General features: G+C 40.7%; 1 protein-coding gene across 2 annotated transcripts; it reads left to right on the top strand.

Moving 5' to 3' along the window:
- Positions 1-4: 4 nt before the first annotated feature.
- On the top strand, positions 5-14,271 carry Hars1 (histidyl-tRNA synthetase 1). Of its 2 annotated transcripts, XM_047554990.1 has the most exons (13): positions 6-181; positions 460-549; positions 5,467-5,586; positions 8,871-8,966; positions 9,610-9,735; positions 10,406-10,513; positions 10,670-10,768; positions 10,999-11,092; positions 11,251-11,378; positions 11,472-11,714; positions 13,062-13,178; positions 13,373-13,519; positions 13,860-14,271. In XM_047554990.1, exons 1-13 carry the CDS (start codon positions 92-94, stop codon positions 13,929-13,931), a joined length of 1,530 nt encoding a protein of 509 aa, XP_047410946.1. In that variant the 5' UTR covers positions 6-91; the 3' UTR covers positions 13,932-14,271. The 2 variants fall into 2 exon arrangements, with proteins under 2 accessions (XP_047410947.1, XP_047410946.1); XM_047554991.1 differs by lacking the exon at positions 8,871-8,966 and having other exon boundaries at positions 5-181.
- Positions 14,272-14,322: the final 51 nt, after the last annotated feature.

Raw genomic sequence — 14,322 nt, 5'->3', positions numbered from 1 at the left:
GCCAGTGACTCGATAGCCGGAAGTCGTCCGGGTTGAAGCCGAGTCCACTCAAGCTGGTCTAGACCTCAGTCATCTCTGGTTGGTAGCTGGGATGGCCGAGCGAGCTGCGCTGGAGGAGCTGGTGCGACTTCAGGGAGAGCGCGTGCGGGGTCTCAAGCAGCAGAAGGCCAGCACCGAGCAGGTGAGACCCAGGCGGCAGGGGAATGGCCAGGCAGAGCCAGGGAGGGCATAAAATCGTGGTGGTCTATACAGAGGATAGGCATGTGGAGGAAAGGACTGGAGTGCTAGGGAAAAGGATGGACTGGGTAGAGAGGTAGGCAGGATGGGTCCCCAGAGAAGCCAGGCTAGATCTAAGGAGAGTATCTGCCCCAGTTCCTGATGAGGGAGGAATATCGAATGAATGGCGGGGGAGGTGGGGAGTGACAGATGAATAGCCCGGCGGCCTTTTTCTCTCCACAGATCGAAGAGGAGGTGGCAAAACTACTAAAACTGAAGGCACAGCTGGGTCCTGATGAAAGCAAACAGAAATTTGTGCTCAAAACCCCCAAGGTAATATGATTCCTATAGGACCTCTGAGAGATTCCTATTCCATTTACAAGGGCACTAGTATGTTTGCTTCCCTAAACCAGGTCATTGAGGAGGCTCTGAAATATTGCAGAGGAAACATTAGTTGCTCTGGGTACTGGGCTGGATTGAACTCTACCTGACTCATTCTGGGATGGCAAAATGATTACAGAAAACTAGTCAGGTGGGTGCTCAGGGGAGTCAACCTGATGCTGCTACTCCTTTAATTCAGTAAATAACTCATTGAGTACTATGTCCTTAACATTGTAAAAAACACTTAATATAACATGGCGAACAATATAGCCTGTCCTCATGGAGCTTATATTCTGAAAGAGACAGATTTGGGACAAATTATCCCACACATGGATATGTGTTGGGTCATATAAAGAAATTAACAAGAATTGTGTGAGAAACATAAGGGAGAGTTGGGGAATCTAAGAAAGCCACATTGAGGCTTGAATGGATAGGAGCTGGCCAGGGGAAGAGTGTAAGGAAATAGGGCCAGTTGAGTGTGGAAACCCTGAGACAGGAAAGAACTTTGGTAGTTTCCAAGAACCAAAAACAGACTTACATGACCAGAACCAGAGAGGGAGAGTACAGTGGAATAAAGTGGAAGATTCTTAGCTCAAATTCAAATGCGAATTTCTGTAACTTCTGTAAACAGAACTATGTACACCTTCCTCTGAGTTCTCTTGGAACTTCATACAAATCTCTGTTACCTCACTGACTTTTAGTAGTTATTCATGTGGTTTACTTACCTGAGAGACTGAGACTAGGTGCCTAGAAATAAGTAGATATTCAAGGAAAATAATTGGAATTAAATTTCAAGGGAGAAGGGAAATAATGTATCTTCCTTGTGTTAAAGTTAGATTCTTTGGGCTCCTAAATTCATTGAGCTTTTCCTTTCTACATACTCTTTTTCAAAGGTTAAAGAATATAAAATCTGGAAGCAATATGATTAATAATGATTCAAACTACTGAACAGTGTAAAATTTACTGGAGAATTTATGATAGACCAGTCCATCCCTATCTAAACTCAGCAGGCAGTGCTAACATCACTAAAAGCAGAACAGTCAGACATTATGGTCCTGCTGATATGATGCAATAAGAAGTACATAGCACTAACTATGAAATATTCTTGCCAAGGGAAATTGAACTTAAATCCAGTCAGGCCTATACACGATTAGCTTAAAGGAAATACCCAAGATGGTGTTCAATGACACATGGAGAGTATTGTTAACCAAATTTAAAATGTGGAAAAAAGAAATATTAGAACACATGATCCAATTTACTCAACAAGTAAATGAAGAGAAAAACAAAGGAGCTGGAGATGTAGCTCAGTGGAAGAGCTGGTGCTTAGCACTCATAAGACTCTGGGTTAAATCCCCAGCACCACAAAAAAAAAAAAAGAAAGAAAAAGAAAAAGAAAACTGTTGAGGATAAACAGACTTATCAACCAGGTACAATATGTAGACTTTGTTTAGAAGCTGATTCAAATAGGCCAATCATAAAAAGAAATTAAACATGACTTCATATTATATAATATTAAGGGGTTGCTATGTAGTTTTGTGATTAAAATAAAGGTAGCGTTTTGAGTTTTCTTAAAATCATTGTGTTAGAGAATCATACTGAAGTATTTATGAATGGAAACGATAGAATGTCTAGACTTTGAAAATACTTTGGGATAAAGATGTCAGGGTTTAAATGAAATAAGAACAGGTATTGGGCTAGGGAGATAGCTCAGTTTGTAAAGTGCTTGCCTTGCAAGCACAGGGCCCTGGGTTCGATCCCCAGCACCGCAAAAAAAAAAAAAAAAAAAACTAACAGGTATTACCAGTTGTTGAAGTTAGGTAATAGCTACATAGTGATCTATAATACTATTCTCTGTAAGGTGTCTTTGAAATTTTCCATAGTATAGTGTTAAAAGAAAAAGATTTGGCGCATGCCTGTAATCCCAGTGGCTAGGAGGCTGAGGCAGGAGGATCGCAAGTTCAAAGCCAGCCTCCACAACATAGTGAGGTCCTAAGCAATTTCAGGAAAACGTTGTTTCTAAATAAAATATAAAAGGACTGAGGAGGTGGTTAAGCACCCCCTGGGTTCAATTCCTTGTACAAAAAAAAAAAAAAATGAGGTTACTTTGAGGTTCCACTTTACTTTGTTTTTTTGTTTTTTTTTTTATATACCAGAATTGAACTCAGGGGGACTCAACCACTGAGCCACAGCCCTAGCCCTATTTTGTATTTTATTTAGAGACAGGGTCTCACTGAGTTGCTTAGCACCTCGCCATTGCTGAGGCTGGCTTTCAACTCACTATCCTCCTGACTCAGGCTTCTGTGCCACTGGGATTACAGGCATGTGCCACCATGCTGGGCTCCACTTTACTTTGTTGAAACACATTTCTAAATGTGTAATTCATATTAATACCAGAGATAATTCACTAATGTAGGGGCAAGGCCCTTTCAAGGATTCTTCATGGTCAAAACTGTCTTTATGATAATAAAATGTTATTTGGTTTTTCCATTGTTAACATTTGCACTGAAGGTGTAAAAGCACTGGATGGGTAGCACTTCTCCCTTAGCATAAGTCAAGACAGTGACACTAAATTATACTAGTAGCCAGTACAGTCATCTCTTGGTAACTGCAGGGATCAGTTCCAAGATCTCCTACAGATACCAAAATCCACAGATGCTCAAGTACTTCCTATAAAGTGATTAGCATTTGCATATAAACTATGCACATCCTCCTGTAAACTTTAAATCATCTCTAAATTACTTATAGTACTTAATGTAAAAACTATATAATAGTTATTATTTTATATTGTTCAGGGATAATAACAAGGGAAAAAGCTGTACATGTTCAGTACAGATGCAGTTTTTCCCACAAATATTTTCAATCCAGTTTGTTAAATCTATCAATATGGATTTATGGTCCTATGGATACAGAAAGACCAACTGTGTGTTCTTTCCTCAGTGTACTCACAGTTAAGAAATAAAATTCAGTTTCCCTCAAGAATGTTCTTTATAAAGCAGTAAAAATTTTTAAATTTATTTTATCTCAACCCTTGAATATGCTTTTTTAACATTCACTGTTAAGAAATGGGAAGTATGCATAAAGCACTTGTAGTTCATTCTAAAATGTTGAAAACATTTGAGCCATTGTTCAAGTTTTGAGCTAGACTAGTTACATTTTTCATAGAATACCTTTTAGTTTAAAAGAACAACTAAAAGATAAATTATGAGGGCTGGGGATATAGCTCAGTTGGTAGAGTGCTTGCCTCATAAGCACAAGGCCCTGGGTTCAAATCCCCAGCACTGCAAAAAAAAAAAAAAAGATTAAAAAAAAAGATAAATTATGGCTTTTCAGACTTTGATATTTAGCAGATGTTTTTATAAAAAATTAGCCTTGTCAATTTAAGGAAGACATGGTAGTGATTTGTTGTCAGTGATAAAATTCAGGGATTCCAGTAAAAGTTAGAATTTTGGAAAATTTGTATTTTCTACCATGAACTTGGCATCTTCCCAGTCTTGTGAGATCTGTGGTGTTAATTGACAACTATGATTGTCTGATATTTTATAATGAAATGTGTCAACATTTGAAATATCTGTATAACTGATGTCATTGTATTTGCAAATGACCCATATATGATATTATAAAATCACGCATGGGTAGAAGATCTATTTAAAGTACAAGATACAGTAATGGGTTTGGTTTTTATTGTGGTAAAATACACATAATGAAATTTACTTAACAATTTTTAAGTGTACAGCTCAGTAGCATGAAGTACATTCACATTGTTTTATAACCATTACCATTTTCCATCTCTGAACTTTTTCATCATCATTAATAGAAACTGTACCCAGTTAACAATAACTCCCCACACCACCTGCCCCTTCTGCTATCTGGTAACCACTATCCTATTTTCTGTCTCTGCAATTTGACTATTCCAGTTACCTTATTTAACTGTGAAGCTAATGTATTCTAATGTAACAGTATGAAAAATTCATTGATGTAACTTTCAGATTCCACATTACATCCAATCTTGAAGAAACAACCACTTGTTGAATTTTAGTATAGTATCAAAGAATACCCACAGTTAGCTGAAAAGTTTGCTAAAATACTCCTTCTTTTATAACTATAAATCTATGTAAGGTTAGATTTTCTTTATAGACTTCGATCAAAACAAAATATCACGACAGAATTAAATACAAAAAGCACATATGAGAATCTAGCTGTCTTCTATTAAGCCATACATTAAAGAATTGCAAAGATTACTCAGTGCCACTCTTCTCACTAAATATTTTTGTTTTGGTAAAGAGGTCCTTTGACAAGAGTTCTCCTGCCACAAATCTGTTGAGTGACCTCAGGTGATGACTTAACTTCACAACATCCTATAATTCATCTATAAAATTCATCTGCCTAGCCTGTGTCTTAGGACTACTATCAGAAAAAAATTAAAGAACAAATGATAGTATGAATTAGAATTTACAGGAGAATTATGTTGGGAAAGAAAGGCCGTTTGTAAACGTTAAGGTTCAACTTGTTGAACCACATTGAGTTAAGTGGTATTTTCTGTTAGACAAGGAAATATTTTATTATTCCCAGAATTTTTAGAAAAACTGCTTAGAGAAAAATGACCTAAGAATTCTAGAAAATAAAAACAAACTAAAATGGGAATGGAATGGAATTTAGAAGGCTATAAGCAAATGAGTATAGAAATTAATAGGGAATTATTTGTATTCATTTTACAATTCAGTGACCTATAAGAAAATCTTAAATTTGGAGAATGATTTGCTTTTCTCATTGTTGAGAGCATCCTTTTATATTTCCAGAACTTATATTTCCAGAACTTATTGTTCTTTGTTTTAAATCTCATTCCTGGTTCTTTGGTGGATTTTAACTCAGGGCACAAGAGACTACAGTCCCCGGCAGATGGCAGTTCGGGAGAAGGTATTTGATGTAATCATTCGCTGCTTCAAACGCCATGGTGCAGAAGTAATTGATACACCTGTGTTTGAACTAAAGGTGAGAGAAGGGTGAAGAGAAACTATATGCTTTTTGTAAGGTCAGATGCGGATAACCAGATAGGAGTCAGACCAAAAGCGACTGAACAAGAAAAGGCTTTATTGGGTTTGGCTCTCGGGCAAAATTAACCAGTCCTCCAGGGTGAAGACCAGGGTAGAGGGTCCGGGAATCTGCCTGGTGACTCTGGCTGTCCAGGGCCTTCATTGTCTGGAATTGGTGGGGGAAGGCTTGAGGGTTTAGTGTCTCCCTGGATTTGACTGGGGGAGCTCTGTAGATTGATGGGCGGTTGCAAGACGGAGTTTATCTGCCAGCGTCGGATTGGTTGTTCTTTGGCGTGGGGGCTGCCTGATGTCCCGCCTCCATACAGCTGCCCAGACCTCCCTAACGCTTTTCATAATATAAGTTGTTCTGGCTCCTATTTACACTGAATTCCATACCATCTCTAGTCGGGATGCACACCATGTGTATATGAGGCATAACTATGCAACCAGTATCCTATCAATGGATCCTGCAGTTGTTTCTAGTTCTTTGATATTAAAAACCAGATTACCCCAACAACTTGGGAGGCTGAGGCAAGAGGATTGCAAATTCAAAGCCAGCCTCAGCAACTTAGTGAGGCCCTATGCACCTTAGCAAGACCCTGTCTCAAAAAATAAAAAGGGATGGGGATGTAGCTCAGTGGTAAAGCACTCCTGGGCTCAATCTCTGTTACCAAAAAAAAAAAAAAAAAAAAAAGAACTAGATTGCATCAATTCCTGCTTCAAACCCAGTGATGCCCATTACACTTAAAATACAATTTGGGCTCTTTACTTGGGCTTAGAAGGCTCTAGATCACCTGGCCACTGCCTTTTCCACTTTATCTCATGCTATTTTCCCCCTTGCCTATTATACTATTCTGGTCTTCTTTCTTTTCCTGAAACGCACTAAATGTGTTTCTACCTCAGGACATTTGTTCTTGCTCTTCCCTTTTCCCAAACTCTCTTCCCCAGCTCTTTGCATGACTTTAGTTTCAGATTTAATTAAATTAGAGATTGCAGGCTTTAGTTTTAGATCTCAGCTAAGATGCCATCCCTCAAATAATCCTCTCCAAATTTTCTACAGTAACCCCTCTCTATCATATCAACCTACTTGATGTCTTTTAGAGTAACTATGACTATCTGAAATTATCTGTTAATTTCTTTCCTTGAATAATGTAGTATCTATTTCTTCTCACTGCCTTAGACTTGTTCACTGATGTATACTCATTGCTTAAGAGCAATGTCTACTACTCATGAGTATTTATATACAGGGAGAATTCATATAAATGGAATTGCTAGATCAAAAGATTGAACCCATCAGGCATGGTGCCACACGCCTGTAATCCCAGCAGCTCCAGAAGCTGAGACAAGAGGATCAAAAGTTCAAAGCCAGCCTCAGCAACTTAGCAAAGCCCTAAACAACTCAGTGAGACCCTGTCTCTAAATAAAATACAAAAAAGGATTGGAATGTGGCTTAGTGGTTGAGTACCCCTGGGTTCAATCCCCAGTACCAAAAAATAATTTTTTTTTTTTAAATTGAACCCATTTATATTTTTACAAACTGTATTCATGTGCTAGGGCTGCCATAATAAAGTACCATAGACTGGGTATTGTAAACAACAGAAATTAATTTTTTTACAGTTCTGGAAACCAGAGGTCTGAGATAAGGTGTTGGCAAGGTTGGTTCCTTCTGAGGACTTTGAAGGAAGAATCTATTCCAAGTCTCTGTCTAAGGTTTATAGATGGCCATCTTCTTCCTTTGTCTTCACATCAACTGTTTTGTGTCCAAATTTCTTCTTCTGATAAGGATACCAATTATAATGAATTAGAGCCTACACTAGCAACTTCATTTCAGCTTAATTACCTCTTTAAAGACCCTATCCCCAAATACAATCACATTCTCAGGTTATTAGAAGTTAGGACTTTAACATATGAATAGGGGAACTCACAGTTCAGCCAGTAGCACCAATCAGCATGTGAGTGTTTGATTCAACACACTGAGAATTTTCAGACTTTTTAAATCTTTGGCAGTCTGGTAAGTGAAATATGTTGTCACCTGTTGGATACATCACAAGTTAAGGACTGCTGTAATATCCTTAAAACATTCTGTTTTGGCTTTTGACATTGTTTAGCTCTCAGGCATTATAGAAACACTTAGGTTTGCTGGTCTAATAACCCCCTCCTAGAAGCTTTTCCTTGAGAAAAATATTCAAAAACAGAAAAAGGTGTGTATCCAAATATGCTCATTGAAATGTTATGGAACTATTTTTTAAAATTAGAATAACCTGGTGGGTGCAGTGCTCACCTACAATCTCAGCTACTTGGGAAGCTAAGGTAGAAGGATTGCAAATTTGTGACCAGCCTAAGCAACTTAGCTTTTATTTGAGATTGCTGTTTTATAATAAAAGTACATAAATAATTGCTTAATGGTAGAGACCCTTGGGATCAAACCCCTATACCACCAAAAAAAAAAAAAAAAAAAAAGAATAAACTAAACATCTAAAAAGATAACAATAGGGAGGAAGTAAATAGAGAGATTCTTCTCACCGGGCTATTATACATCTTTTTTAAAAAATATATTAAGCCAGGAACAGTGGCACGTACCTGTAATCTCAGAGACTCAGGAGGAAGAGGCAAGAGGATCACAAGTTTGATGACAGCCTCACCAATTTAGTGAGGCCCTATGCAATTTAGCAAAATCTTGTTTCAAAATAAAAAGGTCTGGGGATTTAGCCCAGTGGTAAAGTGCCCCTGGATTCAATTCCCAATACCAAGAAAAATAATAATTTAGGCCAGGCACAGTGGTGCATGCCTGCAATCACAGTAAATCAGGAAACTGAGCAGGAAAATCTCAAGTTTGAGGCCAGTGTCTGCAATTTAGCAAGACCCTGTCTCAAAATCTTAAGGAAAGTGGGAACTGTAATGTAGTTCAATGGTATAGCACTTGCTTAGCATGATGAGGCCATGAGTTCAATCCTCAGTATCTCACACACACACACACACACACACACACACACACACACACACACACAGAATAAAAATAATTATTACTTTAGCTCTATCACAGAATGGAAAAGTAATAAGCAGGAAAATCAACACAAAATTGGTGTTTTCTTTTGATTTTAACTACACCAAACATATAAACATTGGAATAAAGAGCAGAGGGAATATAGAGAAGTTGAAATTAGTCATGTTAGCATAGTGGGTTTTTGTTTCCAAAACTTTCTTTTAAATTACTGTGACCATATTTCTTTATGTTTTCTCCAGGAAACACTAACAGGAAAATATGGAGAAGACTCTAAGCTTATCTATGACCTGAAGGACCAGGGTGGGGAGCTATTGTCCCTTCGTTATGATCTCACTGTATCTTTCTAAACTTGATCTCTTGAGACTTTGGATGGATTGATTCTCACTAGGCTGTGGTTATTTCTAGCCTCAGGTTTAGGGACAAGCAGACCTAGGTAAGATTAAATATGAAGCCTCAGGCAATTAGGGGATTATTTCTCTAAACCAGAAATGGGACCCTACTAAAGAGCACAGCCTTAGAAATCTGAATCCCAAGTGAGACCTCAGCTTTATATCAAGGCCCAGATCCCAGTTCTACAACAATCCCCTGACTTCAGAATATCTCTCCCCTGCCCTTTGCAGTAAACAGAGTTCTCTTTTATTGACCAACAGCACAGCTCCTTTATCTTCAAGCTACAAAGAGACTCATCTGTTAAGAGATCCCCATGGGGCCCTTTTTCTGCTCTGTGTCCAATCTGCTTAGCCCCCTGCTGTGTGAGCCTAGTGCAGGAAAGACACCATCAAAGAGGAAGGAGTCTTAATCTTTTTGAGGGGTCAGCTGCTCCTTAGGGTAGCACTGTTGATTCTTTCTGATGTTCAGAAATGCTTTTAATCTTATGGGTGGTGATTTACAGGGAAGGGTTAGACCCCAACTTCTGAGGGTGATGATAACTTCCAAACTGTGATAGGAGGAACTTTCTCCTTAACTCTCTGTCATCAGGTTCCTTTTGCTCGGTATTTGGCAATGAATAAACTGACAAATATTAAACGCTATCACATAGCTAAGGTATACCGGCGGGATAACCCAGCCATGACCCGAGGCCGATATCGAGAATTCTACCAGTGTGTAAGTATTGGGAAATTGTGGGGCAGCATGGGTAACTCAAGCTCTCCCTCAAGCCACTAAAGTCTGTTGAATACTGTGGTGTCTTAAGCAAACTGCTTGTCTCAATAATGCTTTTAGGTTTCTGTGATATTCTTATGTAGATTTCACAATGGCCTTGTGGGAAGGGGAGAAGAGATTTTCTCCATTTTACATATAGTAACCTTAATACTCAGCAGATGAAGAGATCATAGGGATAAGAAAGGCAAAGTTAGGACCAGAACTCTTGGTCTAGTGCTTTTTACATAAAACCACTGTGATAAGATTACAGCAGAGGATGAGGAAATTCAGTTTGAGATATCAAATAATCTAGACTCATGGCAGAGCTTCTGATGAATAGAAAAAATGGTTAAGGACTAAGGCTGAATAATTGCCCTACAGCAGTAGGAAGAATTAAGGGAAAACATGATGAAGACGTACATAATGAAGGAAAATAGCCCAGTAGATAGAAAGGAAACCATGACTGGGATTTTCCTCTGAGCTGATGATGGCATGTAGAAAATGAATAAGGTCTGTGTTTAAGTGAAAATAGGCCTTCATAGAGAGAGATTCCAGGAGTCACTCCATAGGATGCTTGCAACTGAGCTATCTCCCCAGCTCCCCTGAGGACTTAAAGGTACCCCTCTTCCTGCAGGATTTTGACATTGCTGGGCAATTTGATCCCATGATCCCTGATGCAGAGTGCCTGAAGATCATGTGTGAGATCCTGAGTTCACTTCAGATAGGCGACTTCCTGGTCAAGGTCAGAGCTGAACGGGGCTGGGAGGGCAAGGTAGAGCCTTGCCTCTCAAAGGAGAAAGTCCTCGTGCAGAGGGACCAGTAGCCCCAGGGATTAAGGTTATTGAGAGTCACATAAAAGAAAGATACTCCCTCCTTATTATGTTTTGGGTCCCTGCAGGTTAATGATCGGCGCATCCTCGATGGGATGTTTGCCATCTGTGGTGTTCCTGATAGCAAGTTCCGTACCATCTGCTCCTCGGTAGACAAGCTGGACAAGGTAACAACCCAAGCACCTGACTCTTTTCCTAGATCCCACTCTGCCTTGAGAAATGAAAAATAAGATTAGGAGAAGTAAGTACCTGCCTCTTTGCCCACCAAAGAAAGATTAGCCCCAGGATATAGATTGAAGAGCAGCTTCTGCTCTAAGACTACCTCCCCAGGAGGTTCCACACTTGCTGAGGTAGGGAAGCTGCCCCAGGGGTCCATAACTGATATCCATCTGTCCAGGTATCCTGGGAGGAAGTGAAGAATGAGATGGTAGGAGAGAAGGGCCTTGCACCGGAAGTAGCTGACCACATTGGGGACTACGTCCAACAACACGGTGAGGAATAGAACCCAGCCTCCCCATCAGCCATCTCACTTCCCTCAATCCTGAGTGCATGTGCTAATGTACACATGTGCTTGCAATGCAGGCAGAAAGTTGAACCTACAGCCTTTTTCCTCTGCTGGACAATTAGGTTCATGAATCTGTCTCCCCAGGTGGGGTGTCTCTGGTGGAGCAGCTGCTCCAGGATCCTAAACTATCCCAGAGCAAGCAGGCCTTGGAAGGTCTAGGAGACCTGAAGCTGTTGTTTGAGTACTTAACTCTGTTTGGCATTGCTGACAAGGTAAGTCAACTTGGGGATGGAAACCCTGGCTGATCTCTAGGGCTTCAGGTCCCTGATCCTAATCTGGTACTGACCATATCCTTATCTCCACAGATCTCCTTTGACCTGAGCCTTGCTCGAGGGCTGGACTACTATACTGGGGTAATCTATGAGGCAGTGTTGCTACAAACCCCAACCGGAGCAGGGGAAGAGCCTCTAGGTGTGGGCAGTGTAGCTGCTGGAGGGCGCTACGATGGGCTAGTGGGCATGTTTGACCCTAAAGGACGCAGAGTGCCATGTGTGGGGCTCAGCATTGGAGTAGAACGGATCTTCTCCATCGTGGAGCAGAGACTAGAGGTAAGTCCTCGGTTGTGGATAGAAGACAGTCTGGGAAGGTGGTGGCATCCAATCTACCTTTGATCTCCAGGTGAGCAAGAAATGCAGAAAAGATGATTGCTGGCCTTCACAGATTCTCACCCTATTATAGGCCCATTTTATGGATTTTTGATCTTTCTCCACTAAATCCTGTACTGTGGGCCCCTACTTCTCAGGGCTGTCAGGAACCTAGGCTGGTCTAGGATGGTGTATCCAAGAGTCCACTCTTCCTCATAACAGGATACTTAATATTTTAATGTTATATGTGGGCATAGTGCTTGGTGATTTTCATGCCTAAGCTAATATAATTCTGGCAAAGCTGAGCATAGCTATTTTTATTGCATTTTTTTAGGTAGGTAAACTGATAATTTGCTCCAAGTCATGAAACTTCTAAGTAGCAGAATCAGAATTTAAATAAAGGTAGCCAACTACAAAGTCTTGCTCCTTACCACTCTGTAACATTCTCAGTGGGAAGCATGTGTCTTAAGACTTAAGATGGCTGCCTTGTCTCTCTAGCACCTAGAGTAACACCAAGGAAGCCCCTCATGGCCTCAAGCCTTCCTTTCTTTTTTTTTTAACTTTATTTTATTTTTTTATACAGTGCTGAGAACCAAACCCAGTGCCTCCCCTGTGCTAGACAAGTGCTCTACTACTGAACTACAACCCTAGCCCAAGCCCTCCTTTTGTGTTGCTGCTCTTAAATGACTAGCTGCATTTCATCCTTAGGAATATTCTGGTGATCTTCCCAATGCTCCTACAGGGTGGACATGACATAGGTTTCCCAGTTGGAGTTGTTTATTGTTTTAGTAGGCATCTAATATTGTAAGAACTTTAAAAGTAGTTCCAGAAAAAGTCAAAGGGCAGCACCAGTACCATTCACTCTTGTCCTCCATCCACACACTCCTTGGGTTCTGCCTTAGAACTGAAGTATTAGAGGCATAGTCTCCTGAATGGACAGATAGTTAAATTAGGGACTAGAAGGCCAGGGATGATTTGCTTGCTTTGGATGGGCTCATAGTAGTACTTCTGTGTGAATATTCTTGTGGACCCTTAAAATACTAGATAGAAATGAGCTTGAAGTTACTATAAATAGGATATTTATTTAAATAAGATAGATTATTTATTCTGGCAAGGCATACATGTAAGTTTATTTCTCTTATCTTCGAAGAGCTACCCTATGCCAGAGTGCTACGTGAGAACACTGATACCCTTCCCTGGTGGAACTCACTGACTCAGACCTTGTGTCTCAGAATCCTGAGTAGAGCCTTCCCTGTTTGCTCCTTGACAGTGTTAGCCCTGCTCTCTGACTTCTATCTGCCCATTCACCAGGCTTTAGAGGAGAAGGTCCGGACCACAGAGACACAGGTGCTTGTGGCATCTGCACAGAAGAAACTACTGGAGGAGAGACTGAAGCTTGTCTCAGAGCTGTGGGATGCTGGGATCAAGGTACAGGGAGCAAGCTCCAGGGTGGCAGCAAACTTGGGAGTGTAGGCACACACTAAGTAGAAGTTCATCCATAGGGTCTTCTGCCATTACTTCTTGAAGTGGAACTATGAGCAGAATGCCAGCTTGGTCCCCCAGAAGTTTTTCCCTAAAGATAGTAGAAGCCAGTCTTCATCTTCTGCCCTGGTCCCTTGCAGGCTGAGCTGCTCTACAAGAAGAACCCAAAGTTACTAAATCAGTTGCAGTACTGTGAGGAAGCAGGCATCCCACTGGTGGCCATCATCGGGGAGCAGGAGCTCAAGGAAGGGGTTATCAAGCTCCGTTCAGTGGCTAGCAGAGAAGAGGTAAGGGGGAAGTCCGGAAGGCTAAGGGAGGAGCAGTGTAAGCCATGTTGATGGGCCCATGCCTATTTGAGGTCTGAGCAAAAGCCTGGCATTCATATAGTACCAATTCTTAAAAAGAGTTAATTAAGGACCTAACCTGATACTATGGTCATAGAAGTATAAGATATCCAATCCCCACATACACCCTGTGTCTTTCTGTCTCCCTGAAAAACACTGACTACCTTAGGATGTCTGAATGGGTCCTTGCTCCCATTGAGCCAAATCTGATGACTAGAAGTAGGCACTCAGGGAGCAATGGAGTGGAAAATACTCATACCACCATCTTTCCTGTCCTGGCTAGGTGGATGTCAGAAGAGAAGACCTTGTGGAAGAGATCAGGAGGAGAACAAGCCAGCCCCTTTGCATCTGCTGAACTGAGAAAACTATCAGGAAAGTGCCCTGTGTGAGGCTAAAACAAAACTGCTTATGTACTTCAACAGCTTTTCTCACTCCAGTTCCAGCAGGAAGACCTGAAAAGTGGTCAGGACAGAGACTTTTTTTATTTGTATTATGATTATCTTACTAGTTATCAGAAGCAAAAGTAGCCAAGAACTACACCACTTTTATAGAAGGCCCTGGGGATTAGTCCAGTCTGTTTCCTGAGTTACCTGGGTGGGTCTGAGATGGCCTCAACCACAGGGTCCCATACCAGATGCAGTTGACATCTCCCCACAACCAGTCGCCAAAGGTCTAATAAAATGCCTCAACCACTGGACCCTGTCTGTGTCATTAATGCCTAGCATTTCCTTCCCCATCAGAGCCAG

Source organism: Sciurus carolinensis, chromosome 6 (assembly GCF_902686445.1).
Source record: "Sciurus carolinensis chromosome 6, mSciCar1.2, whole genome shotgun sequence".
Lineage (NCBI taxonomy): Eukaryota > Metazoa > Chordata > Mammalia > Rodentia > Sciuridae > Sciurus > Sciurus carolinensis.
Note: the sequence above shows the minus strand (reverse complement) of the source record. Positions and strands in the feature narration are given on the sequence as shown.

Bases quoted from the DNA above. Each gene is read 5' to 3' on its own strand.
- Hars1 (XM_047554990.1), top strand. From the start codon at position 92: ATGGCCGAGCGAGCTGCGCTGGAGGAGCTGGTGCGACTTCAGGGAGAG. The intron at 182-459 runs GTGAGACCCAGG...TTCTCTCCACAG, and splicing joins AGAAGGCCAGCACCGAGCAG to ATCGAAGAGGAGGTGGCAAA. The intron at 9,736-10,405 runs GTAAGTATTGGG...CTCTTCCTGCAG, and splicing joins ATCGAGAATTCTACCAGTGT to GATTTTGACATTGCTGGGCA.